A 27,712-nucleotide genomic window follows, 5' to 3' on the forward strand; every position below is an offset into this window, starting at 1 on the left:
TAAGGCTAATTGGAATTCACATTACCCTGACCTTTCACGCACAATGTAATCAAGATCCTGTGAGTCACATTAGAATGATTCAGGGAAGGACATGCAACTGTTTTAACAGAGGCTGCATCTAATTCAAATGACCAGTCCAAGTCATGACAGGTAAACAAGGAGTATTTTCAAGGGAGTGAAACACAGTAGATCATAGCGGATTTAAAGGAATTTCCTGAGGAAAAAAAAACTGCCAGGGGTGGAAAAAGTAAAAGGGAGTTTCTAGGCCTGCCCCAGTTATTGACTATTTTCATTTTTAAACATTTAAATATTTTATAAGAATAAGAAAAATCTCCCTTAGTAACTAAATAGAAAAACATTCTTGTTGTTTTGATAATGATGATTACTACTGTTGTTATTTTTACTAATGTGTATGTCTGTCTGTCTGTCCTGCGATGGACTGGCGACCTGTCCAGGCTGTATCCTGCCTTCTGCCCAATGACCGCTGGGATAGGCTCCAGCACCCCCTGTGACCCAGAAGGATAAGCGGTTTAGAAAAAGTGTGTGTTATTTTTACTATTACTACAAATATTGCAATTATTTCTTCTTGTTCTTCTTCTTCTTATTATTATTATTATTGTTATAATAACAACTGCATAACATCTATTTATATATTTTGCTTTTTGACAGGCCTTGCGATGGACTGGCGACCTGTCCAGGGTGTATCCAGCCTTCCACCCAATGACAGCTGGGATAGCTCCAGCACCCCACCGCAACCCAGAAGGATAAGCGGTTTAGATGATGTATGTATGTATGTATGTATGTATGTATGCTTTTTAACAGGACTTGCCGCAACAATATAAGATGAAAAAAGATCACAACACGTAAACACAACATGTGTGATAAAAACACGTAAAAATGTTTCTCATTAAAATGCTAAATTGGGGATGCTGTCCAATCTGGCAACCCTAAACAGGTTGCTGGTTCTGACTGAACAGTGATGAGCGGTGTAGCAAAGTAAAAGAAACAGAGTCTTTTTAACCATCGTCTCAAAAATGAATTTTTTGTTCCAGAATTATAAAACAGAAAAGCCTTTTCCATTTTGTAATGTTTTAGTTATTGAATTTATTGAATATGAGTGAATATTTTTTGCAGCCCCAGAAATTGCAATCTCAAAGTTCTTTCAGAATACAGTGAGCATAATTTAGGACTAAATAAAATTTCTTACGAGTGATTGGCCCCGGAAAGAAATAAATCAGAAAATAAAAGGGTGCCCTTTTACTGACTTTGACATTGATGATCAAGTATTGATAAACAAGCACGTTATATCCTGAAGTATCGCGTTAAACAAGACCCCCACAGACCTAATAAACATTAAAAAGCAATCAACTCTAATCCAGGCGGTTGAGGCAGTGACAATTAGTGCGTGTGTGTCATTATGCATGAGTTAGTTCATTTAAGCACAGAATGTGTGTGTGACCTTGACTGGGCTCATTATGTTGCCAACTGTCATGGAGGATGTGTGTACCTGTGATATCGTGCTGTTTGAAGGAGTCGCTGTAGACTTGGTGCTGGTTGGGGCAGTGCTTCTTCAGCCACTTACACACGTCCTGTTGGGTCCACAGAGCCACCGGTTTGGACAGCTTCACCGTCCCTGGCTAGACAAAAGAGACAGACAAGAGTTCAGACTTAACAGATCAAACTTAGTTTAGACGCAATATTTCTAACTCTAAACCAGTCAAATGTCATTCTTCCACGTTTGATGTACATCTTGTCCTTGAAGCGTGAAGAGAAAGCAATGATATCTAAGGTTTAAAAACTGTTTTACCACCAGTTACATGGGAGGTAAACACTCATGTGTTTGATCTTCAAAAATGTTTTTCCCTCTGATTATAGTAATAAGTGGGTCAATTTCTAATGATTTAGTTATAATGAAGTTGGGTAGTTAGTGTTTTATAGCCATGTCTTTGGGCTTTGCTAGCTGACCCCCGCTAAAAATAAAATACCTGCTATGCCTCTGCATTATGAGTTACAGTCTAATTTAATAACTAATCTAATTTAATACTTAATCATTAATTAATTAATCATCAATCATTAATTATTAATTAATAATTTACCTACAATCTAATTTACTAATGAATGGACTTCAGGCAGGGGCTGTTCTGTGTAATCTTGACTAAAATAAAAAAAGGAAAAAAAGATTTTTAAAATGTTTGAAGATTAGGACTGTGGATAAAGCAGAAGAGCAGCTGTTTTACAACTGTGTAAATAATCTTTTGCCTAATTTTGAAAAATAAAGCCTAATAAGCCTTATGAATTGTCAATGGAAAATCAATGTCATGTATGTTTTTGGGTACTAGGGCTCTGACACTGATCAATTTTGGAACAGAACTGATAATATTAATATCAATTTTATAGAGCAGAAAACTCTGATAATATTGGTCAACATAACCATCAGAAAATAAACAGACTCCAATTGTTTGAATTACACAATGGTTTTACTGCTTGATATGATCAGTTGTCAGATATGTTCACGTAAGTTCTTAATTGTCAAATTTCCTCAACTCAAACAACTCACAAGGTCTTGGTGGTAAGGTTCCTTACTTCACATCCTCGTACAGGAAGAAGGGGATACTGCTGCATCCCTAGGAATGCGTTCAGGGACGAATATGGCATTAAGGACCAATGACAGCTGAGAGCTCATTGGCAAAATCTCAAAATGCAGTCACACACACCATCCTGAAGGCAGAGGATGAATGTCCAAGTTGATTCTTTGGGCTGCCTTTCCTGAGGGCTTACTCATCGTTCAGTCTAAGACTGCCAGCCGAGGTAAACCAATGACTCTCACGCTCTCCTAAGTGCTTCCCTTCACTGAAGGCAAAGGAGCGCGAAACAATGGCCGGATCTGTCCACTCATCCCCTCGCAAGGTCTAACCTAGCGTGCTAGCTAGTTTTCACAGGCAAGCTAATAAAGCAATGACACAGCTCAGTCAAACAGCCAGACACTGAGTTGCCAGAAACCAGTTCCTGTGTGTGTGTATGTGCATGTTCTATGTGTATGGGGGCTACTGTCCCCACTAAGAGCAACCCAGTGCTAATTAACCCAATCTGCCAGCCTCTGAGACCAAGAGCACATACTATTCATGCATGCTTTCACTCTGACAGAGCGCTTCACTGAGCCGTGATAAGGTGCAGTATCTGTGAGGTGTCATGTGCGCTGCTTTGAACAGTGGTGGTGCAGAGATCTGGAGGATGCATCCAGTAGCCACGCAGCTCTGGGAGGGAACTTTGCTGTATGAGGATTTCCAGCCAATTAGAAAGATGAGTGACAGAGCTGTGGGGCAGGAATGAGATGAAAAATCTGAGTGGAGAAAGCTTTGAAACTCTCTCTCTCTCTCTCTCTCTGTCTCTCTCTCACACTTGCTCACTGAAACACAGGCACACAAGAAAGGAGACTTTATCATTCACAAACATTAGCTGACATGGAAATGGAGAGCCAACCCAACTGTGAATTTGACTATGGAAATACAAACAGCAAGCAAACACGCATGCCAAGTCTCTTTGTCCTTGGTATAATTAGACAATGCAGGTATTTTCATGTTCCTATAGCAACAAAGCCAAGTCAAGCTAAAGTCATGAATACATAAGCAGCACAAAATCACCCCATCTGTGAAGTTTCTAGCGCTCTGTCAATACAGCACGACTTCAAAGTTCTCAAGAGAATGTGAAAATAACATAAAAAGAAAGCCAGCATGTTTATCAATAAGGATTATACAAGGAGAATGGAACAGAAAACATGTACCTTCTGACAGGTATTTTCAACCAAATCTACTTAAAAATTCATTCCAAAAAATTAAAGACATCGCCAGGCCATGTTTCAAACGGTTTCATGAACTCTCCAGTATTCAGGTGAATTCTCTCCTCTTCTCCAATGCAATGCTTTAAAATATTGATTGAGATTTTCTTTTTTTTTTTTAAGCATGTCAGTGGTTTATTTTCCAAAAGCACAGAAAGGACTCTCATCTGAAGGCATGCTTGAACTGGATTGTAGCCAAAAATACACCCCAGACACTCTTGTGAATGCAGAGCGCCACCTCGTGGCACATCATTCCGACTACCCCACAAGTCCTAGCCTGCATCTTCCTCATCTACAAATTTCCCTATCAGTCCGTCTCAAGGCCTTTTGCCTGAAGCCACTGCCCGTGATTGGGCCGCTCCATTAATTAACTGCCCATCACGGTCACATTTCCCTGCCTAAGTTTTCTCCCCCTCCTCATGAGATGTGAAGCAAAGGCTCTCCGTTAATTATTCCCTTCTATGCAGTGCTGAGAGCGTTTGAGCAGACAGCTGGAGAAAATAACGCGCTGCGCCCTGTGAATTCATAAGCGCAACGGACGCCCCGTGTTTAAATTGGATTTACTCAGCGAGGGAACAATTGAGCACATCAAAGGGCTTGAAAGTCTTAAGAACTTTAGTGTCAGGAGAGCGCCGGCTGATTAGAAACTCAGAAAGCAAGCAAAGCTCCGTCCTGATCAGCACTCTGCAGGTTGCTTACAGGCTGTAGTGCTTATGTACAGTACCAGTCAAAAGTCTGTAAACATCTGCTCATAAAGGGTCTTTCTTAATTTCTTTTTAACACTTTCCACATTTCAGAATAGTGAAGACATCAAAGCTAAGAAATAAACAAAGATGTAAGTATAAGCGACCAAAAATGTTAAAAGAAATCTTAGATTCTTCCAAGTTTATATATATATATATATATATATATATATATATATATATATATATATATATATATATATATATATATATATATAAAAGACGAAAGTATTTGGACACACCTCTTAATTACTGAATTCAGGTGTTTGATTCAGTACTATTGCCACAGGCGTATAAAATCAAGCACCTAGCCATACAGTCTGCCCCTGTTGCAAGCCAGTTTGCGAAAATCAGTTTTTGAAAAGCAGAGGCATTTATGAACCACAGCCACTCAGACACGAAGTGGCAGATCACATAAAGTTACAGAGCGGGGTCGTCGAGTGCTGAGACGCTTAGTGCATAAAAGTGTGATTCTCTCGTACCAGACAAACAGCACCCTCCTTATAGGTATGACGTTGTTTGTACGGTGCGAGAGAATCACAGTGCACTTAATACCACCGAGGTCCCTCTTTCACGCAGTGAGCATCAGATATATTTCACATATGTCCGACACAATTTTTGATTTTGAGGTATTTAAAAAAAATGTATAAATATCTTGATTCTATAGAGCTATAATTTTAGAATATACAGATTGATTAGGTTTTATTAAACACCTGCAACACCACCATAAACAAAATAAACCCCAAAATTCCTAACCCCTACAATTTATAAGGTCTTCAGAAAAACAGCCAGTAGGGCTGGGCGAAAATGATAACAATAATCATTGTGATATAACTTTCCTTGATATAAATATAAGGATGGTTGATATACTTTCAATATAATAGACCATTCCCATTACGTCCGTGTTCTAGCGACAGTCTTGGTGGCGTTTCCCACTGCAAGAGAAGTGACGCTACTCTGTTGTCGCCACAAGAGGGCGCACTTCCAAGTTTTTCAACATGAGGGTTGCCGAATATACTTAGATGTAAACGTCTGAAACATGGGGTTTCCCTGTTTGAGTGAGTGATCGGCGATCCGTTCTGTGACAAATGTGAGTGACAAGATAAGTGGCATTTAACTGTACTGGCTCAGAGCGAACTCACTTCTATCCTAATATCCTAACTAGCTTTAGTAGCCTCAAATCATGCTCTACACAACTACAGTGCTGTTTTACAGCGCTCAGACAGTCATATTTTAGTATTAGTGCATTCCTAAGCAGCAAACGTGAAACAAAGAAGTGGGTTCATGTCAGTTACAGCACTGATTTAAACAAAAGTAAACTGAAGATGCTGTATATGTTGGCATGGGAGAGTGGGAGAACGCTAGTTTCCCAGGCTAGCTGTTTACAGCAGCTGGCTAACTTGAAGCAGCGCTCTGTCACTCGCGCAGCATGGCCGCACTGATGTTACTGTAGTGGACAACAGTGATGAAACAGGACAAAAGAGACAGACCTTGGTAGCAAAAACTGTAGTGTGATTCTCTCGCACTAGACAAACAGCATCCTCCTTTTAGGTATGATGTTGTTCATCTGGTGCGAGAGAATCACAAGGTCCATCCAGATGTCTGCTAGCTGGTGTTTAAATACAGTGATGTGCTCTGACATGGATGTGGTAGGAGTGATAGGAGTAAGGCGGTGTGATCCGTCACTGACATACTGAGCCAGCTAATGTTTACTGCTCGTACTAAGCTGACGTTGAGTTTAGCAGCAGGTAGCCTTACACTTGTCATCACACAGATAAAAATAATCTGTTTCCTTTTTAAATTATAAATATTACAAAAATCGTGGCCGTGCTGTGGGTGTAAGAGTGCTGCTTTGACCAGCTGGTAGAAACAGCTAGCCTGGGAAACTTTCTCTCACTATCTTATGACAGAATTTGTGAAATGTTCCTCTGTGTGGCGAGTGTTTGTCATGTTCTGACCATAACAAATAGTTTGAAACCACAATTAACCATCTAGTTTCTTCAACAACAAAGCAAAAACCAGCCTTTTAAACTTTAAATAATGATTTGACACTTGTCGTGACAATTATTGATATCGACTGATATGAAAATATTTAACGTATTTAACATTTTTGGCTATATCGCCCAGCCCTAACAGCCAGTCATTTGAGCGTGGGTGTGTCCATATCATCCTCCAACTCCAACCACTCCTGCCCACTTTCTTTCGACAGGCTGCACTGTGGTTTCCACAAAAGACGATGCAAATGAGAGGCACTCAGAAGAGACGAGGGCAGTACCGGCGATACAGCTTTACATTTCCGTATACTGTTTCAAATATATATATTTTTAAGTATTAAGATTGTTGAACCCTTAGTATCAAAACATACAGTTGTATGCAAAACCTTAAACTTTACTACGTTCTGCTGATTGTCTAAGTGAAAATATGTTTACGCATTCTCTGCAAACTTAAATTTGGCATTTTTTAGCATATTTTAATGCATAATAAGCTTTTTGGTGCCATAAATTTTGCACAGGCCACATTTTTGTTTTTTTCCCCAATATGTTAATGTCAACAAATAAACAGTAATTGTGCATTTAAATGTGCAGCTCTCTGTGGTCTCAGAGGATGTGTTACCTTTTTTTCAGAAAATCAACAACAGCAAAAAAACTTTTGTGTGTGACTGTATTGCTGATATCCCTGTTGGTCTCTTCCAAGGGTCTTGTACTTCCTATTTTTCATGGAAACCAACATCAGTGAACAAAACTAGGCATTCTGGGTGCATCTTATAAAGAAGTCAGAAGGGAGGGGATGGAGCTTGTTTTAACTTGAAAAAGTTCGGGCTGCCTTCAAATTATGAGTTAACAGAACAAGAATCTGTGATTTATGCCCTGTCAGCTTATTATTTAAAGTTCCAATAATTCTACATTTTAAAGTAGCCTGGACACTAACTTTTTAAAGTCAAAACCCAAATATTTCATACACCCACTCTCAAATGACTGGGCTTTTTTCCTGAAGTCACTTATAGAAGTTGTAATTGGATTTGACTGTTATAGGGCTGGCAGGCACTGGAAAAGTTCTATTTGAGAACTCCTTTACAAACTACAAATAAAATCCTGACTCAAATCCTCAGCTCTAACAAGATCTTATGAGATAAGTATTTTCCAGAAGGACGTTACTTTGCAGTCTTTTGTAGACTGTATATATATATATATATATATAATATATATATATATATATAATATATATATATATCATATATATACATATATATACACACACACACACACACACACACACACACACACACACACACTATATATATATATATATATAGACACACACATACATATATTCTAATACTGGAGGAGCCTACATGCTGAGGTGGAAAGGCATAAATATTGTCCTGGTGCTGTCTGGCCAACACTGCAAGGCCTTTAATCCTCTGCTGATCCACATCTACTGATCAGCTTCTGCATAAACGTTCATCTAGAGGGCTGTTTCTCATTAGGGTTTGAAGAAATACAGAACGTTCCGTTACAGCTGAAAGTATCCAGTAAAGAAACACACCTGCACAGTTCTTCGAGTTCTTATTGTTTTTTCTTCTTTGATTTAAAACAGAATGGCTTATGGGGAGATGTGCCAATGATTTATCATAGCGTCAAGCCATCGCTATATTTGTATCTATTTTAAACTAAGAGAGTACTCCAAGTTCATGTAAAGCTCATTTGCTATTAGACTGAGGACAGGAATTCACAGGACCCATTTGTTATCGAGACCAAAAAAAGAAAATATGCCCCACAGAAGCATGGCTCAGTAATACATCACAAATGATTAGTCCACAGATTATGCTTAGCTTCACACAGAGAAAATGCCACACTCTTTCTAGAGTTCTTTCTGTAGTGCTGCGCATAATGAATTCCAATGACATCGTTTTTTATAAATAGTGGATTAGTTTTTTTCTGAAGTTGATTATGAAGAATGGACTGACCTAAAATGCCTAAGATTCACAAACACAAAGATTCACAAACACAAAGCTATCATTTATTTACAAATAAACAAATGAGTGAGCCAGCTTTACCAAGACTAATTCAGGACTAATCCTGGCTCATACTACACTGTTAAAGGCCATTTTCAGGATTCACCCTTAGAAGACTTGCAAGATTTAATGTTATTGTTGTGTTACACTATTTGATATAATTAAGCATTTACAATTTTTTTGCTTAGTAATTAATGACAGTTTGTTACATGGTGCACTGCCCTTACATTCAGTTAACAATAAGACTACCCTAATAAAGTGTTTGTGAATGGTTACAAATTAGTTTATTAATCATTATTAATCAGGGCACAAACAATAAGTAATTGTCACACAAATAAAAGGCCAATAGTGACTTGTTGCTTGTCAAACAGTGAGGCTACATTCATCCATCTTGTTAAACCTCAGATCTTACAGGTTACTTATCTTATTTGTCTTCTCCACCAGTCAGCATTATACCTTATATCAGCATCGTCAGTTATCCATATTCATCAGATACAACAGCTTACTGCTGCTGTTTTTCTTTGTGTTATAACTGCTTATTAATGATTTTAAAGGTGTTTATGACCTAGTTAATCACCATTAATAAACTAATTTTAAACCATTCAAAAACATGGCAAAAAGTACTTTACATATAATAGCGTTTCATCAAATTCAAATCATAATGAAGTATCTCTTCTTCAGCATACAAATACAAATCCTGTACTGATTTAACATACAGAATGAGCACAAAATCTCTCCCCTTGTTTTAGTGAGCTACGAGTGAAAAATGATCAACGTCAAATTACACCAAGCTTTTGTTATGACTGTTGATAAGTGCCTCTAACAAGGGTTAATCTGTGCATTATTATTTACTATTTACTGTTTTAAGATACTGTATCTTTATAAAGTGTCACATATTACGTTGGAGGCATGGTGACAGACTTACCCTGGACAGCTCTGACTCGGAGACTGAGCGCTGAGGTGGGGATCGGCGCTGGAAGCCCGGACTCTGGTCGTGAAACCCTGGGCTGTCGTCATCCAGTCCTGGGCCGTGGTCAATAGGCTCTTCCTCCAGGTTTGAAGTCACATCCTCTGTGCACACCTGGTGATCGATCCCATTCTGACTCAGGTTGCAGTGGACAGCTGGGGAGAAAAAGAGACAACTGCCAATTATTCATTTTTATAACACATTTAAAGGTAACACTGATGTACTAGGCTTAGTATCAAAACAAAAAGATGTAAAGTCTGACTGCAGTAATAATTCAGAGAATTTGCACCTACAGCTTTAGGAAAACGAGAGCTGGTATGATTTTGACATGATACAGACTCTAGAGAATTTTAGAATGAGGTGCCAATTACAAGCTGTGCCAATGAAAATTAAAACGTGCGTCAGTAACATTACTCTTAGCGCAAACCTATATCACCACATCATCACTTCACCGTCTGCAGCCACATGGTGGCAGCACACACCCTGTATGTGATCCACACACAGCCTAGGAAGGTGTGAAGGTTATGAACATCAATCTCTTTTTACAATGTAGAAAACAGTGCATAAATAAAGTGTCACATTAAAGACTAAAGCTCAGCAGTCATCTGCACCCTTATGTTTCTGGTTGCTTCTACACATCCCAATTTAAAAAAGGATGACCTACAGGCCCACAAAAGGTCAAAATGAATCAGTCATATGCAAAAGTTTGGGTGCTCCTGGTCAAATGACATTTTGTTGATTTTCTAAGTGAAAATATGCTAACGCATCCTCTACAAAGAACACACTTCTGCACCTATCAATGCACAATTACTGTTTATTTGCCCAATTTAACATTTGCTGAATTGCAAAAAAACAGAAAATGTGGCCTGTGCAAAAGTTGAGGCACATTTTATATGTTATTTTTTCTAAAAATTGTGAATTAAATTGTGTATTAAAAATCGAAGGAAACGCAGCATTTAAGTTTGTTCCCTGTAGAGCAGTCGTCACCAACCCTGATCCTGGAGATCTACCTACCTCCAGCGCTAATCGTCCTCACCCCATCCGTCTAATAATTGCTCTCAGAAGTCCTTGATTAGCTCCAACCCAAATCTAGGTGTGCTAGATGTGGGTTGAAGGTGATACCCACAGGAAGGCAAATCTTCAGGAGGAGGACTGGTGACTACTGCTGCAGAGTATGCGTTAAATATATGAGTGGATCTCCAAAATGGTAACTTTAAAAAACATCATTAACATTTATGTATGTATTAAAATTAAGTTAATGTAACAACATTTTTTCCAAGTCATTTTGGAATATTTCTACTGGTCCATTCATCATGAAATTTGACCACAATGCAAAGGATAACTGGAGTTTCCAGTTATGCAAAAAAGTAAAAAACAACAAAAATGGAAAAAAGGTTGTTGTGCAACAATAACAATATTTATATGTACATACATATAAATACACATACATTGCTTTGTTACATATATAAATCACTGTGTATGTATGATTTAATGCCCAAATGATACTGCAAGCATTATTATAAATAGAAAGACAAACCTAAAAATTATCAAACATCCCTATCTACATTTTAATGTTTGTCATCAACCTCAGATTAACTCATATTCATGCTTATTTCATGCATCTGTTGAAGATTTCATTTCGCTGTCTATGGCACTGACCAGAGACCTTTTGTGCAGCACAGTTATTGATGCCACAGAGAGGGAATTATGACAGTTAATTAACCGACTGACAGATAGTTTGATCGACTGAATGACTGAATAACTAACAACACATGAACTGCATGTTAATTGAACCCCTCCTTTACATAAAAAGAAAACAAACAAACAAAAAGTCTTTAAAAAGATTTAAAGGATGAACTAGAAAAGCAGTCACAGGGACACTGTGATAGAGTTTAAGGGTTTGGGAGCCAAAGCACTGAAGAAGGACAGTGCCTGATGATCTAATGGTATGGGGGATTGTGAGGATGAAAGACTTCAGAAAAGTACGCAGGTATGAGACTAAGAGGGTCTTTACATGCTAGAATGAGATTACTTAAGTTCCTATAGAACAGACATCTGCAGATCACTAGGTTAGTGTGAGAACTCTGGCTGCTGAATCATGGCGGCTGAGAGCGACTTCTCAGTGTTACACTAGATGGCACCAGATAGCAATATCAGAGTTAGGCATGCATAATCACACTGAGACAGGATTTACTGTTATATTTTTAAATGCCACATACAGCCTGTGCCTGTCAGGGTGACCCATAATTGATTAAAATGGATCATGTGCCATACAGGCCTTTAACATTTCTAATGCAATGATGCTGAAACAGCTTGACCACAAAACTCTCAAGAAAGCCTTAACCATAAATTCAAGCCAGACACAGAGTCCAGTTTAGCCTGGATTTCTTTATGAATCACAAGCACGCTGTTCTCTGTGCCACTCAAACCAGCCAACTGAAGAGCCTAATCCGTACACGGCACTTCTGAAGATTACTCTTCAGCCACGTCTGTGACAAGCTTCGACTGCAGAGCGTCAGAGAGGAGAAGATGACACTTGCATAAAGCTGCTGGTCATGTCACTTTGACAGAATCGAGGCCATGCAGCACTCAGAGCTTGTTCTGCCAGCGATTACAAGAATCCAACACGGAATTAACAGCCAAGAATAAATATCAAACACTTGCTCAAGCAGGAGAGAAGGAGGGAGAGAGGGGGAGAGAGAGAGAGAGAGAGAGACAGAAAGAGAGAGAAAGAGAGAAAGAGACAAAGGGAGAGACACAGAAAGAGAGAGAAAAAGGGGAGAGAGAGACAAAAAGGAGACAGATACAGAGAAGAAAGACACATACACAGAGAAAAGATAGAGGGACAGAAAGAAAGAAAGAAAGAAAGAAAGAAAGAAAGAAAGAAAAAAAGAAGCAAGAAGAGGAGAAAAGAGAAGAAAGAAAGAAGGAGACGTGAAAAAAAAACAAAAAGAGGAAATGGAGAAAGAGGGAACGAAGAGAGGAGAGAGAAAAAGAAAGAGTAAGACTCATACAGAGACGTACAGCAAAAAAGAGAGAAACAGAGGTTAGAGGGAGAAAAGAGACTCATACAGAGAAAAGACAGAAAAAAAGAGAGAGAGATAGAGAAAGAGGGAGAGAGTGAAAGAAAGAAAAGCAAAGTGAGGAGAGAACAAAGAAAAAAAGGAAAGTAAGAAAGAGGAGAGAGACTCACATACAGGGAGAGACAGAGACAAAGAGAGAGGGAGAGAGAGGAAGAGAAAGAGAGAAACAAAGAGAGGACAGAGACTCATACAGAGAGACAGAGACAAAGAGAGAGGGAGAGAGAGGAAGAGAAAGAGAGAAACAAAGAGAGGACAGAGACTCATACAGAGAGACAGAGACAAATACAGAGGGACAAAGAGGAGAAACAGAGAGAGAAGAGAGAGAGTGAAAGAAAGAAAGAAAGAAAGAAAGAAAGAAGTGAGAGACAGAGAGAATGTACTCCTTAAATTTTCATGCTTATCCTGTTGCTTTTTTGTTGCATATTTTACTTACACATATTATCACATCTAGAAAAGAGAAAAACAAAGTAAGGGAAAGAGACAGAGGCAGGGAGAGACAGAGAGGAGAAAGAGAATTAGAGCGATAGAGAGAGACAGAGAAGAAAGAGAGTGAGTGAGAGTAGGAGAGCGAAAAGAAAAAGAGAGAAACAAAGAGAGAAAGTGAGGGGGTGCTGTGGTGAACAGTTTGCTTGTGATGAACATGTCTCGTGACGTGTGTCCACAGCCTGACTGAGACGCTGAGTTTTCTTTAAACATTGAAACTCTACGTTGTGACATCACATGTCTGACGGCCCACTCTGTACAACGAATGCAAATAACTGCTGTCAGCAGTGCAAGACTCCAGCTTTCTTGATGTTCTCGTGTATAATTCATCAGTCAGACACTAAAATGATCAAATAACTCTGTAAAAGCGCTCCTGCTGGAAGACGTGCGTCTCTCACTGACGTTCTGCCTCAGTGTTGCCCACCTCTCATCCTCAAAGCAACCAAGAGCATTATGTAAGATGGCCAGTGAAAGTAAGCAGAAATGACCGCTGTGTGCCAGTGGCTCTGGGACAGCAGCTCCATCAGAACAAATCGCCCGAGTCGCATTTGCCTCGTCCTGTTGCTATGAATGCTGGGAATATTCCCTGGCCTTCATATATCTGCTCCACACTAGCGAGAGCGAGCGGCTCCACAGAGAGAAAGCCTTTAAACAAAGGCAACTTAGCATGCACGGCACAAAGCGCTTATCTTCTCTCTGTCCCTCACTGCTCCCTCCCTCCCTCCCTCCCTCTCCCTCCCTCCCCTCTCCCTCCCTCTCCCTCCCTCCCTCCCTCTCTCCCTCCCTCTCTCCCTCCTCCCTCCCTCCCTCTCTCCCTCCCTCCCTCTCTCCCTCCCTCTCCCTCCCCCTCCCTCTCTCCCTCCCTCTCTCCCTCCCTCCCTCCCTCTCTCCCTCCCTCTCTCCCTCCCTCCCTCCCTCCCTCTCTCCTCCCTCTCCTCCCTCTCTCCCTCCCTCTCTCCCTCCCTCTCTCCCTCCCTCTCTCTCTCCCTCTCTCCCTCCCTCTCTCCCTCCCTCTCTCCCTCCCTCTCCCCTCTCTCCCTCCCTCTCTCCCTCTCTCTCAAGCAGAAAAGCTCACCCTCCTCCTAATGTTCACTCACTCTACAGAAGAATAAATTATTCATCTAGCTGAGTATGGCTGAGCAATACTGAGAAAAGAAAGGTGGTGGAGAGAGGGGAGAGAGAGCGAGAGAGAGAGCAAAACAGGAAAAGGATACAGGGACAGAAAGAAAAAAAGAGATAGAGAAAAAAAGAGTGATGAGATTTAGATGTAAGTTCTTGTCATTTTAATGATGCAGATTAAATGTAGTCTAAATATAATCATGCTAATAAAGCTTAGAAAGATAAAGAGTGATATAAACACAGAAAGAGAGACTTTTAAACCCCATTATTGATCAGATAAGATTTTACATGTTAGAGTAAAGAAAAAAGCGCATAATAATGAGGATCCACAAAATTCACCAGTGAAATGCTATCAGCCCTGTATCACTAACAGATGCAACACTTTGACCAGCACACCACTCAAAACCAGAAATATTATGAGTGCTTTGATAAAAAAACTAATTCAACTCTATCGTGTGATTCCACTAAGGCCTGGAAAAATTTTAAAACATTCACCTCCTGCCCTTTAGACACCAACCTGAAGGACTTTCACACTGAAAACTTTGATTGTCCCACCAAGAAATTAGCCAAAGTACATTTAGAATGCTGAACTTTAGCGTATCTACAGCCAAAAATAAACAAAGTCCAGGTGAACAGAGACCCCAGCCCTCTGAGCGCTCTGTCCAGGAGCTCAAACAGAGGACCCATCCTCTGAGTGCTCTGTCCAGTAGCTCGAACAGAAGAACCAGCCCCCTAAGTGCTCTGTCAAGGAGCTCGAACAGAGGACCCAGCCCTCTGCGTGCTCTGTCCAGGAGCTCGAACGAACAGAGGACACAGCCCTTTGCGCGCTCTGTCCAGGAGCTCGAACGAACAGAGGACACAGCCCTTTGCGCGCTCTGTCCAGGAGCTCGAATTAATTTTTTTTTTTTTGGCTTTATAGTTCAAGTCATACTGTGTTCTAAATCACATCAACATGTCTACGGCATGTACTCATGGGACTATGGACTATGCTTCCAGTGTTTGTTAGCAACATTAACCTAGTAGCTCCAGTTTTAAATAAATAAAGCAGATTCTGAAATAAAGAAGATTCTGATTGATAGAGAATGTATTATATAAAGTTCTATATAGAACCTTTTTTGAAAATGGTTTTAAACATCACCAAAAAGGGTTCTGCTGTCGCTATGATGCCAAGCTTGTACCAACAGAAGAACATTTTTGATGCTGTATAGAACCATATACAACACATTCGCCATCAATTAGAAGAGCAATTTCACAATGCAAACAACCCTTTAACCCTTGTGTGGTGTTGGAGTCTGTGGGACCCATTTTCAGTGTTTACCAAAAGAAAAAAATGATACAATTTATTATTATTTCAACCCCAGATTCCTTGGCGTTTGCTCATTTTCTGTGAAGAACATATGAAATAACACAGTTTCATTGACTTCACACTTTATACCCCTACACATTTATTTTACACATGTGGTGTTGGGGTGAACCTGCAGGGAATAAAATTATGGTAGGTGCTGTGCCCCTGCTGTTAGTGTGTGTGTGTGTGTGTGTGTGTGTGTGAGTGTGGACAACATGGACAGGCTGCTGACTGGCTACAGCTGCTAAAGGAGAACCCTACACTGGCCACTTGTGATATTTTAAACATCTGGTATGTTTACATAAATTAAATTAATTATTAAAAAAAACAATGCAGTAGGTCCAGCAGACCACTGAGTAACAAAAACATGAACATCACACAAAGGTTAAGTATGCAAATGGTTCTTTGAGTGTTCATGGCTCTACACAGAACTGCTGTCTTTACTAAAGAACCCTTGAAGAAACATTACCTGTACAACTGACAAGCAGAGAGGTTGAGCTATACTCCCTTAATTTTGAGGGTATCCCAGTACCACTAGTCTGGAAACACCTATGGAGAGATCATCTTGAGACAAAGATTGTCATTTCAGTGATGCTTTGGCAATACTGTAAATAAGTAGGCCAATGCCAATAAAGCTGGCCTACTGAATGAATTCAACTGAATGTAACTAAAAAAGCAAGGAGAGGAGAGAGAGAATGAAATTAGAGGAAGAATGATAAGAATGCAGAAAATCAAGGCATGAGGAAAGAGAGGGGAAAAAAGAGAGCCTCTGAGTGAAACAAAATGGGGAAAAAAAGGGGAGAAAAAGAAACGCAGAACAGTCCAGGTGTGCAGTGTGAGTATCAGAAGAAGGCAGCAAGACTCTCTGTGGGGAAAGTTCAGCTGGGGGCGGAGTGCTGGGGTCTGGGAAGGAGTGATCAGGGTGCGAGGGGTGATGCTACTGGGTAGGATGCTTTTTTTACATCATCTTCTAAAAATAGCTCAGAATGTTCTTCGCCATCGCCTCTCAGGCATGCGCAGTGAAGAGTGGAGAGAGCGAGCGAGCGTGAGGGGAAAGATGAGGAACGCATCACTGAGCACACCCCTCCCTCCGCCTCATTCACACAGGCTAACGAGGAGGAGAAGGTGAGAAGGCGCTGAATGAACACTCCATCGATCCCTCCCTAATGGCGGCAGGACAGAGATAGGTCTAACAGAATTAGCCTCCCTAATGCAGTCAGCGGAACAGACAGCCTGACCACACTTTGCTTAGCATTTGTAGTGCTTCAGTGCGCTTGGCAGGGGTTTGGGGGGGGAGGTCTGCCCGAGCTTGTGACAAGTGCATAATCAGAAGTGAAGCTGGGTTAGGCTGTAAGTTTCTGCAAGTGGAGCACAGCAATTTGTTTATGACCCAGAAACAGAGCGTATACACGCAAGGTCAAGCTGAGTCACCATTGGCTCTCTCACCTGAGAACAACAGGGGAGCTGAACCTAGTTATACCCAACAGATGGCACACAAATCCAGCAGAGTTCTTGAGAAAGAATTTCACAATAGGACAATAGGAATGGACAACTAAAGCCAAAAGACGTAAGACGTATCTGGAATCCAAATTTTGCTGCTTTAGTTTAAAACCGGAGCTAATCTTTTCTGTAAATACACCCCCTAAACTTCCCTCGATCACCTCAACTTGTAGTTGGTCAGTGTGACACAATATGACCTACTATGAGCTATAAAAATGAACAAATCTCACAAAATCACAGTGCAGCTAAATGCAGTGCGCAGCCATTGTGGATAACTGCCAAAAAGTCCCCTTTGCGTGTATGCATATCACACAAAAAATATGAAAGCTACAGATTATATTTACGATTTCTGCTGCATGATGTATGCGTACACAAGGTGTCAGATTTTGTGGGGGAGGCAGAATTAGGCACAACACCTGTTGTGCAGGTTTGTTCATTTTTATCCATAATGAAGACCTGGATGCAGTTTGAGTGGGTTGAAAAAGTTTTAGTTATGAGTTTACAGAAAACATTTAATGACTTTGGGTGACTACTGACTTCTACTGTTTGTTAGAGATGTTAGCCTTGTAGTTCCTGTGCTAAACTAAAGATGCAATTTGGACACCCAACATGTCTTGGCTGATCGACTACATCTGGAATAAGTGGAAAACTGGGTAAATTTGATATTAAGCTGAGCCATTTCTTAATTCAGGGGTCTTCAACAGAGTTTGTTTACTGCCCTACTCAAAAAAACACCTACTAAACCTGGCAATTAACAGATGTGCTGAATCAGGTGTGTTTGAGCAAGTAAATCACAAAACTGTGCTGGACACAATCCCTCCAGGACTGGATTTGAAGACCCCGGCTTTACGCTATGTGGTTAAAGTGATAGCTGTGTGAAAAACGAGATGCAGCTGATCAGCCAAGACATGTTCGGTGTCCAAAGTCTGCTTTGCTGGCAGATGTCTTGAAGCCCAAATTTTGCCTGTACTTTTGTGCTGTGCATGGTGTTTGTATGGAAAAGAGAAACCACGTAAGCAAAACTATTTCAGATAATAAAGCAACTTAACCTGCATCCTTCAAGTGTGGGATTATTTAAGCATTCAATTTGCATGATGCTAACTGGTACTGAAACTAGCTTTCACTATTTGCTAGTTATATCAGGCTCCACTTTAAAAAAAAGTGGCACCAAACAAATCTTGACTGATCAAAAACATTAGGGATAAGAGGACAGTTGTGTAAATTAGTTTTCATGAAGTACAAACAGTACTATTACTGTAAAAGAGAAATATCATTCTATGAAATACCCCCCAGTGCAGACAGGGACTGAGTGAAGGTGATCACTCTTGGGGGCGTGAGTATGTGAGAGAGGGAGAGTAAACGAGTGTGTGTGAGGTCCGAGTTGGCAGTGTGAGGGATCAACTGTGTTCACAGCCAGCATACAGCTGTTCTTGCCACACTGACTGTAGCTGGGAGCAATGACCTACACACTGACCAAAACAAAATTCTTTAGAGAGACCAAAGGGAGAACATTATACTACTCATGCATTGGGCCAGTTAGCATCTGTATTCACATTCAGAGTGTACTCACCAAATAATGGCACCCTTGATTGAATAAGCAAACTTGTGAATACAGGTTAAATTAGCATTTTAGATAAAACCCCCTCCATTCATCAGACCCAAAGCCTTCCTCATTCCACCCACTTTTTAAAATGTAATTCACCAATTACAGACTCATGCAGATGGCATTCTTGTCATCTGCTGAGATCAGACAGTAACAAGTCTCTCAGAAACCATATGTGCTCAAAAACAGTCTCTTCTGCCATGTGTGAGGGTGAGTTCAATGGTGCTTTTTAAACCAAACCCCACAGAACAGCTTTGCTGTCAGCAGGGGGACTCTTCTGTGGGCGCCTTGTTACACGCTTGCTAAAGTTCTAATTGAGCTCTTTGAAGACCAAGAAAGAAACAGAGTGAAAGAGCGAGCTAATTGTCCCATATGCGGGCCAAAGGCTGGCTCGCCCTCACCCTCTCCCTCTCCTGCCAGCAACAAAGTTGAGCGGATTGTCTCAGTCCACTAAAGTAGGTCATCTTTCCTTCAGCATTGGGTAGAGATGAAGGTCCTCGTGCATGTAAGTGTAGGTCTACCTACATTATGCCTCAACTGGCTCTCAAAGCACCACAGGTCATTCTATACTCAACTCAGTTCTTGGGAACCACTGGACTGAGGTGAGATCTGGCCATCTGTAATTCAACCTGAAGCATTCTTAACCAAAAGTTAAGAGCAGAGAAGGCTGACCAGGCTTAGAGGCCTTTCATTCTCTGCCTGTTCAGCTTATGCCAGGCTCAGCCACCAATGTGTTCTGCTCCAAATGATCTCTCCCCCTTTGTTAAATAAGAACACTCGACCCACTTTTCAAACAGACACAAACGCTCTAAAAATAACCCTGACATCAACCCACCAATGAGTACACTTCTGAGGCTGAATGCTACAATTATTTTGTACATCCAAAACAGTTAGGGCACAAGGAAATCAATATAAATAGCATTACAGGCTAAGGTAGATGTAGAGCACAAGGGCAGCTATAAATATTTCAGCAGACGTCAGAACTTTGAGAGCTTTTCCGAGCTTACCAAGCCTATTTTAAGAATTTCTGGCTACTATTGCCAAAAAAAAAGTTTCAGATGCTACATGCTTTTTCATATAGGCTTGTTTTTTTTTTTCTTGAGACCTCCACAGGGAAGTTAAATGGTAAGACATTCTTGTACTTAAAAGCATTCCACCATTTACATAGCAGAGCCTCAGGAAAAGAGAACATGCAGTCGTTAATGGAGGAGATTGGGTTCTTCTGCAGACACAGCACTAAGGTTGGGCTGTGCTGGTGTATGACTTCAGTTCTCCATCACCGACAGCTCCTCTGTTCACTGCTATCACCTTACTACTTAAAGAACAATTTGCAGACAACATAAGTAACAACAGCTTGCCTGCCGTAATTGGATCTCTAAGTAGGACTATTGATTTTTGTATAGAAGGGCCTCACAGACGAGGCAAATTCTCAGCAACTCTGTGTTCTGTTGTCTGAGTTCATTGATGTTAGACTAGGAAACTGTAAAGCCAGTGTTCCACGCTTAAGACCGATAAAGAGACAAAGGTGTGACACAGAAAAGCTTTTTTTAAGATAGTTGTTCAATGTTCTAGTAGTACTGATGACACCCACAAAACACCTGAAAAGCACAATGTGTTATAAAGTTCTCACAATAGTGATAAACAGGGTTCCCACTGTTTTTTGGAAAAACAATACCCATAACTTAAATCAATTAACCAATTACTTGCACAATAGCTGTTGCTCATGGAAGGTCATCTTAAAATGATGCACAACTAGCATTAAAATTAAAGTCAACAATACAACCCATAACGACTCCCTACTGACTGAGTGACACATTGACACACTCAAATAAACCGGTCCTCAAATCACTCATTTGATCAGTGGTTCTGCTAAAACACTAGAACATTACATGCTGCAAGAAGCCTTGTATTTGTAGCTTCACTCTAAATGGCGTATCAACACAACATCCACATAGGCCTATCTGTCCACTTGCGACAATGTAGCAAACTACAATGTAGATATGAATGGACATACAAACTGGGCATTGGCAGCTAAAAATACACTAAAATATGCAGGAAAGAATATGCTTAAATATGCAGTCTTGGTGGTTTAATGGCCAAATATCACACTTTTGATTTTTATCATTTTTGGTTTTTTTTTGTTTCAGGTGTTTTCCGTGACTTCCAGGGCATGTAGAAACCTTGAATAACTATTGCTGTGTTCACGTATTAAAAAAATCGTCTTGTGCACCAACAGTGGCATGCAACCAAGGAAACATTGCCATGGTGACAGCATCACCAGCGAAAGTGGATCGATTGGATCACTCAAACTACATTCAGAGGTAGTCAAAGATGGATCTTAATTGCATTTAGCACAAGTGTAAACGGAATGTACTTTTGATATCCATATTGAATTACATGAGGGGTAATGCATCTGCTGAACGCTGACTAGCAGGTGGGAGAATAAGCAATGAAACAAAAAATGGAGGATACATAAGGCTGGAGCTCAAACCAAGAACCTTCTTGGACTCTGGGCTGATGAAAGTGTCCAAGCTAAGCTTGTTAATAGGAGAAAAAAAGTAAAGTAAAGTCAAATGGAAACGACGCACATGTTGATGTGCTTTTTTTTGCGGGGAAAGTAAAATCAAATCTCATCTGGTGACGCTGTGGGGATGCATTTTAGTGAAAAGTGTAAATGGAATTTGGTCGAGGTTTATCCGCTTTATGGACTTGAAACATGTTAATGCAAGGTGTAAACAGGCTCAAAGAGAACTCAATTTAGTAAAGGCCATGTCTTTTGAGGATGTGAGTACTATAGTCATTTTGTACTATAGTCATCATATCTTCATCAGCTCATTTTGCAACTGAGACCTAAACATCTAGCCAGGCCGTCTTTCTGGAAACACTTACGAACAATTAAGTTACGTGCAAAAACTTAACACTGAATGTCTGTAAAATACAGTCATGAAATCCAGCTGTCCACACCTACCCTAAATACAGCAATGTTCTATCCAGAAAATATTTTAATTCACTGTGTAACTGGCATTTTTCATGAAATTTCGACGGCTGACATAATGCTAATTTCTGTCAGCCAAACAATGGGAATTCGTATGTAATATTAGCATCAAACTAATGATTGTATCCGTTCACATTTTAGCATGCTCTACCCTAAACATGGACAACTGAAGCTTGCACTAGGCATTTAAGAGACATTTTCTCACTTTGTTTGTTAAAGTTTTACAGATCCTGTGGAATCACAGATTACAGTCGAGTGCTTGTTGTGTTCAGTGATTAGCCAAAAACGTCTCACAGTGCCCAAGCACTTACATTGCTGCCAACTCTCATTATTGCAAGGGAGCACAAAATATTTGGGAAGTAGTGCACAGATTTTGTAAGTGATCACAAAACCATTGCAGGGGAATACAAAACGTTTGCGGGGGGAATGCAAAAATATTGCAATGGAATGCAATGTTGTTGCAAATATTTTTTTTTGCAATGACAGAGCTGCCCCCAGTAGCGACACCTCTCCCACAGCTTCCTTCTCATGGACATGCACGGATCCTTGATCTCGTTCGCATTTGCTAAGCATCGTTCAATCATTTTGCTAAGCACTCTCTCATGGGGTCATGTACAAAGACATTAAGCACCACAAGTGGATATATTTCTCCTCTTCACCTCACCTGCTAACATAAGAGTAGCTATAAACTCTTTGACTGCCATGTTTTCAGATAAAGCCTTTTACAGCTTTTATGGTACTGTTAGCCCCGCCCTGATGGGATGATTGACAGGTTGGGAAAACCACAAAAATGAAAATGAAAACAATCTGGCCAAATACATTTTCAAAGGCATTTTGACACAGAATAAGCACAGTAGGTGAGAATATGTAACTGCAAAGAGGAATTTAGAATTTTGCCATCATTCTAGGTTGATGTTCTCTTTGATAATGCAAATTAAAAACGTTATTAGAGAGTGAACATGCTTATGCGATAAATTACGCTTTAATTATGATTGACACAATTATTGCATAATTACATTAAGCATAAATATGCTGTTTTGGAAATACATTCTAATTTAAATAAAGCTACTCATGAAGCATCCAAATCTTTGTGTACATTTAGATGATGTGTGTGTATGTGTGTGTGTGTGTGTGTGTGTGTGTGTGTGTGTGTGTGTATGTGTGTGTGTGTGTGTGTGTGTTTGTATGTGTGTGTGTATATATATATACACCAAATGGCAAAATAAAATGGCAGCATAGAATTTGAATTTTCATTTTGAGCTCAACAGTGCACATATGAGTGGGAAATTTAAATGCAAACACACAAATACATTGCAATTTTACATTTTAATTTTGATACTAATATGCTTCCATACATCACAAGGGATAAAGTGATGCTTTAAAACATTACAGAACTCTTGATACTAAAACTCTCATTTCTAAGCACATAAATGAACTTATGCACCATAAGTGTGTTTGTGTCTGAGTATATACTACACGTGTGTCTGTGTACATGTGTGCTAAGCATGAATACTGTGTATTGCTGACATTTGTTGGTTTTAGAAATACATAATATGGTAGCATGAAAATTCTTGGGAAACAAGTGTTGTTAGCAAAGCCATGCAATAATGTGGACTGCAAGGTTTCTCTTTCAGACAGATGACAATATATTTTGCGGCGGTCCTGAAAAAAGTTCGGAAAAGTCTGGAGCCCTGGTTTTATAAGTTGACTCCCAGCAGTGCATGAACACCATATGTAGCATGTTTTTTCCCCTTATTGAGTAATGCCACCTCATTTAATTTCAACATAAAAATTTACAGTGCATAATTTTTGAAACAGTATTCTGTCAAGTTTTCACACTCTGCTCTACTGAAAACAACGGAACATTCAGCTAGCCATTGCACATCTACCATCAAAAAGTAAATGCAACATACAGTACAAAATGAGCCACAGACCAAACTACATTATCTATGTTTAGCCATGGAAACGAGACTTGTTGACACATTATAAGTGAGGCAAAAAATATTCTCCCTTTTTCTCTACTTGGCAGAGTCAAGAAAATAAATAAGACGTCCGTTTTAAGCCTTTCTCTTCATTACTTCGACACATGACACCCTGCGATGATTCATCGCTGCTACCTCTGTAAATTTAACGGCACAACAAACACAGCTCTCTGCACTGCATTCAAATGAATGTTAATCAGATACAAAATTAGAGCCCATTGCTTTCCCCAGCCATCAGCGTGAAGGAGCCACAGTATAAATAGAGCTGGCAGAAATATAAATAGAAACATCCCCCAATTTATTACTGATCTCATTTAGTTAGCGTGATGTACTCGGCTTGAGGAGATGATTCTTATGCACTAAACCTTGCGAGTCAAACTGAAAGGAAATCTGACTTGTCAGTCATGTTGATGCTGTGATGATGAACAACTCACTGACTATATACATTGTACATTGGAGCTTCTACAGTGCTGTGCAAAAATTAGAGACCACCCTTTTCTTACTCAATTTCTCATCAAAACAGAAAATTACACTAAAGCCTCCAACGCAATGGTATAATTTCAAATCTATTAGTATGTTATTTGTTCACTTTTAACTTTTTTTGCTAAAGGAGATTTTTCTAACGGGCGTTTAGACAATTTACTTAAGGAAGGGAAAAGACAAAGTAAGATAAGTGGAAAAAAACAGGAGCTTCTAAATTAGGAGTTCAAAAAATTATTGAAAGATATACAGAAAATGAGACTTAACAACCATTCAAAACCCTGGACTTTGGTAGACTACCAAACTGTCACCATCAGATAAACTGTACTTTACGCTCAACAGATTTGTGAGATAGGAGAGAAGCCATTAAAAAAAAGAAGAAAATTTGCACTAGAACAGAGGTTCTCAACTATTTATTCAACAATTTAGCCCCCTATTTATCACTAGAAAGCACGAAGGGCCACAGAAAAACTTAAAAATTATATTGTTGGAAAATTCTTAACACAGTATAGTTCAGATGCCCACCGCTGCAAATTGTGACGTACATCACTGAAAATAAAATACCGGTGTGAGTGGACAGCTGGTCAGAGAGAGTGTTTTTGCTTCTAAAGGCAAACTCCAAAATAACTGATGAAACTGCCTTTGGCACTTTTATTGCAGGACTTGTATTAATGTTGTTTACTGTCTGAAAACATTTTATATTTCTTTTTCAATGTTACGTCAATTATTTTTTCACTGATTTCAATGACAAGTTGTCATCACAGGCTCACTACGGACCACTGACCCCCCTAAGAATAAGCTCAAGGACCACCAAAGGGTGCTTCCTCGGTCCAATGGTTGAGAAACACTGCACTAGAACACATATCTGGACCATATCTCAACATCACTGAATGAGTTTGGGATTATTTGGAACTAAGGCTGGGCAATAAAACGATAACGTTAAGTATCACGATATAACTTTTCCTCGATAGAGCGATAAGACAGGGTTGATAAATGTTCGATATAATACACCATTCTCACACTTCCACGTTTAGCGACAGCCTTGGTGGCGTTTTCTACTGCAAGGAAAGTGACACTACTCTGCTGTCGCCAGGAGAGGGCGCACTTCCAAATTTTTCAACTTGATTAGAGAGGGAGGAGACCACGAGTAAAAAAAGGGTCGCCAAATATACTTTAGCAACATCTGAAATGCGGAGTTATACAGTCCCTGTTTGAGTGGAGCGACCGGCGATCTGTTATCCTGTGACCGAGTGTGAGTGACGAGGTCAGTGGTGTAACTGTACTGTCCTACAGCGAACTCACCTCTTTACTAACATCGCAACAGCTTTAGCGGTGTTGAATCACGTCTACAGCGCCGTGTTACAGCGCCAAACCGTCATATTGTAGTATTACTGCATTCTCGAGCAACACAAGTGAAAGAAAGAAGTGGGTTCATGTTCGAAAGTAAACTGAGGAAGCTGTGAGGCATTGGAGAGCGGGAGAGTGCTATCTTTCCAGGCTAGCTGTTTTTAGCTGCTGGCTAACTTGAAGCAGCGCTCCGGCACAACACGGTGAATTGATGATGCGGTAGATCAAACATGACACAAAATCACCGCTTTCAGTTTAAACATACCTAAAAGGAGGACTCTGTGACTGGTGCGAGAGATTCACACTGCTTTACACAGCGAACGTCAGATATACTGCGGTTCACCCCTTAAACTACTACGATAGCATAGAGAAGTCCAGTCGTCGCTAGCTGCTGTCTGAATACTGTGATATGCTCTGACATGGATGTGGTAGGAGTGACAGCAGTGACCTACCGAACCGAGTTGACGTTGTTGAGAAACTAAAGAGTTTAGCACTGTTGTTGGCCACTTGTTTAGCATTTGTAAGGGGGTAGCTGAGTGCTCGTCACCAGACAGCTAAAAATAATCTGTTTTCTTTCTTAAATCATGACTATTACAAAAACTGCAGCTTTTCAAGCTGATAAAAACAGCTCAGACACTTTCTCCCACTCTTCCATGACAGATTAGTGAAATGTTCCACTGTTTGCCGAGTGTGTGTCATGATCGGACCATAAGTGATAGTTTAAAACCACAATTAACCACCCAGGAGCAAAATCAGCCTTCAAACGTGAAAGAAATCATGATTTGACATTTATCGCGATATGTATTGATATCGAACGATATGAATTTTGTTTATCATGATAACGTTTTTGGCCATATCACCCAGCTCTATTTGGAACATAAGAAGCAAAGAAAGCAACCAACTTCTAAGACTGAACTTTGGAGGTGTGGAAAAATATCCCTGCAGAAACAGAAAGTGACGAAAATGAAAGCTGTACTACAGAGTGGACACAAATACTGAGAGTTGATCATATGTAGTTTTCAGGCTTCTGTGTTATTCTCTGTTAAACACATGCTTTCTTCTTTTGCTAATACTGAAAACTAGTACCTTAATGGCCATTTTGATAGGAAATTAAACAAATGAAAGGGTGCACCCTGACTTTTGCACAAAGAAAGACACTTGTGATGACTGGAAGTAATTCTTATATTACTGTTTTAACAGTTAGTGATCACATGCAAACCCATGAATTAAAACTGTGTGGAGGAAAAGCTATTAGTATAGCCAATAGGCAGAGAGCTCTTGACCAAGTTCCTCACTTAAAGCAGCTGTAACACAGGAGATGAAGCGTGAGCTTCAAAAGTATTCAGACAGTGAGTAACATGGTTTTGTCATTTTCTTTTTAGTAAACAATTTTCAACTGTCTTCAACTAAAAAAAAAGTGTTACCCAAAAGTAGTCTATAATGTGAAACATATTTAAAGAGCACATTTTGCAAATACTACAGGTTTGTTCACAAATTCATTGGTAGTCACAGTGCAAGCACAGGAATGAAATGTACTGGAGACTTAAGTACACATTGCAGTCAATAAAGTAGGCCATGAACTTACTGCTGTATCATCATTGCTATCTAGCAAAAATCCAGTTAGACTCATCTTCTTATCTGACACAAGGTTACAGCACATCTGTCTAATGGCATTTTGGGATGTCCATCTTAAAAAGGGATACATAAATGTAGAACTATTCGCACAAATGTGATTAAAAAACAAACTCACATACTTAAGTAAACATACTTACTTAACGATTATAGTTTATTTTGAAATGGAAATATTGTTTTTAGGGGTTGTATTGAGAATGAGTATTCAAGTACTCAGTTAGAAACACCAATGAGTATTTGAAGCCTGTAAAATGCTAAAGTGTGCAATCTTGGTGGCTTAATGGCCCAACTTTACACTTTTTCTAGTGTGTAAATTTCCACATTTTCTACCCTGATATGACATAAAGTACTAATACCATGTAGATTATCTGACAGAAAAAAAGAAAGACTGCCCAGAGACACAGCAACAAACCATTCCATATCATGAAGAAACACTGTTTTAGAACTATTCTCCAGAGTGCAGGAACAGATGTGTGAAAAAACATATGTACAAAACTACACTTGCAGAACTTCAAATAGCAAAGAAACTGCTTAATGAGGTCTCGTAAGAATAAGAATTGTAGATGTAAGAGACTAACAGAAA

The 27,712-nt window shown here is 39.8% G+C and overlaps 1 protein-coding gene across 1 annotated transcript in view; it reads right to left on the reverse strand.

Annotated features, from left to right (window-relative positions):
• samd12 (sterile alpha motif domain containing 12) overlaps window positions 1-27,712 on the reverse strand; it is a 104,412-nt gene that overhangs the window by 73,246 nt on the left and 3,454 nt on the right. The window contains exons 2-3 of the mRNA XM_036566643.1: window positions 9,519-9,715; window positions 1,508-1,637 (exon numbers count right to left, since the gene is read on the reverse strand). Coding sequence (XP_036422536.1) covers window positions 1,508-1,637; window positions 9,519-9,715 — 327 coding nt within the window. The remainder of the gene's footprint in view (window positions 1-1,507; window positions 1,638-9,518; window positions 9,716-27,712) is intronic.

The sequence above is a fragment of the Colossoma macropomum genome, unplaced genomic scaffold (genome assembly GCF_904425465.1).
Source record: "Colossoma macropomum unplaced genomic scaffold, Colossoma_macropomum, whole genome shotgun sequence".
In the NCBI taxonomy this organism is placed as follows: Eukaryota; Metazoa; Chordata; class Actinopteri; order Characiformes; family Serrasalmidae; genus Colossoma; species Colossoma macropomum.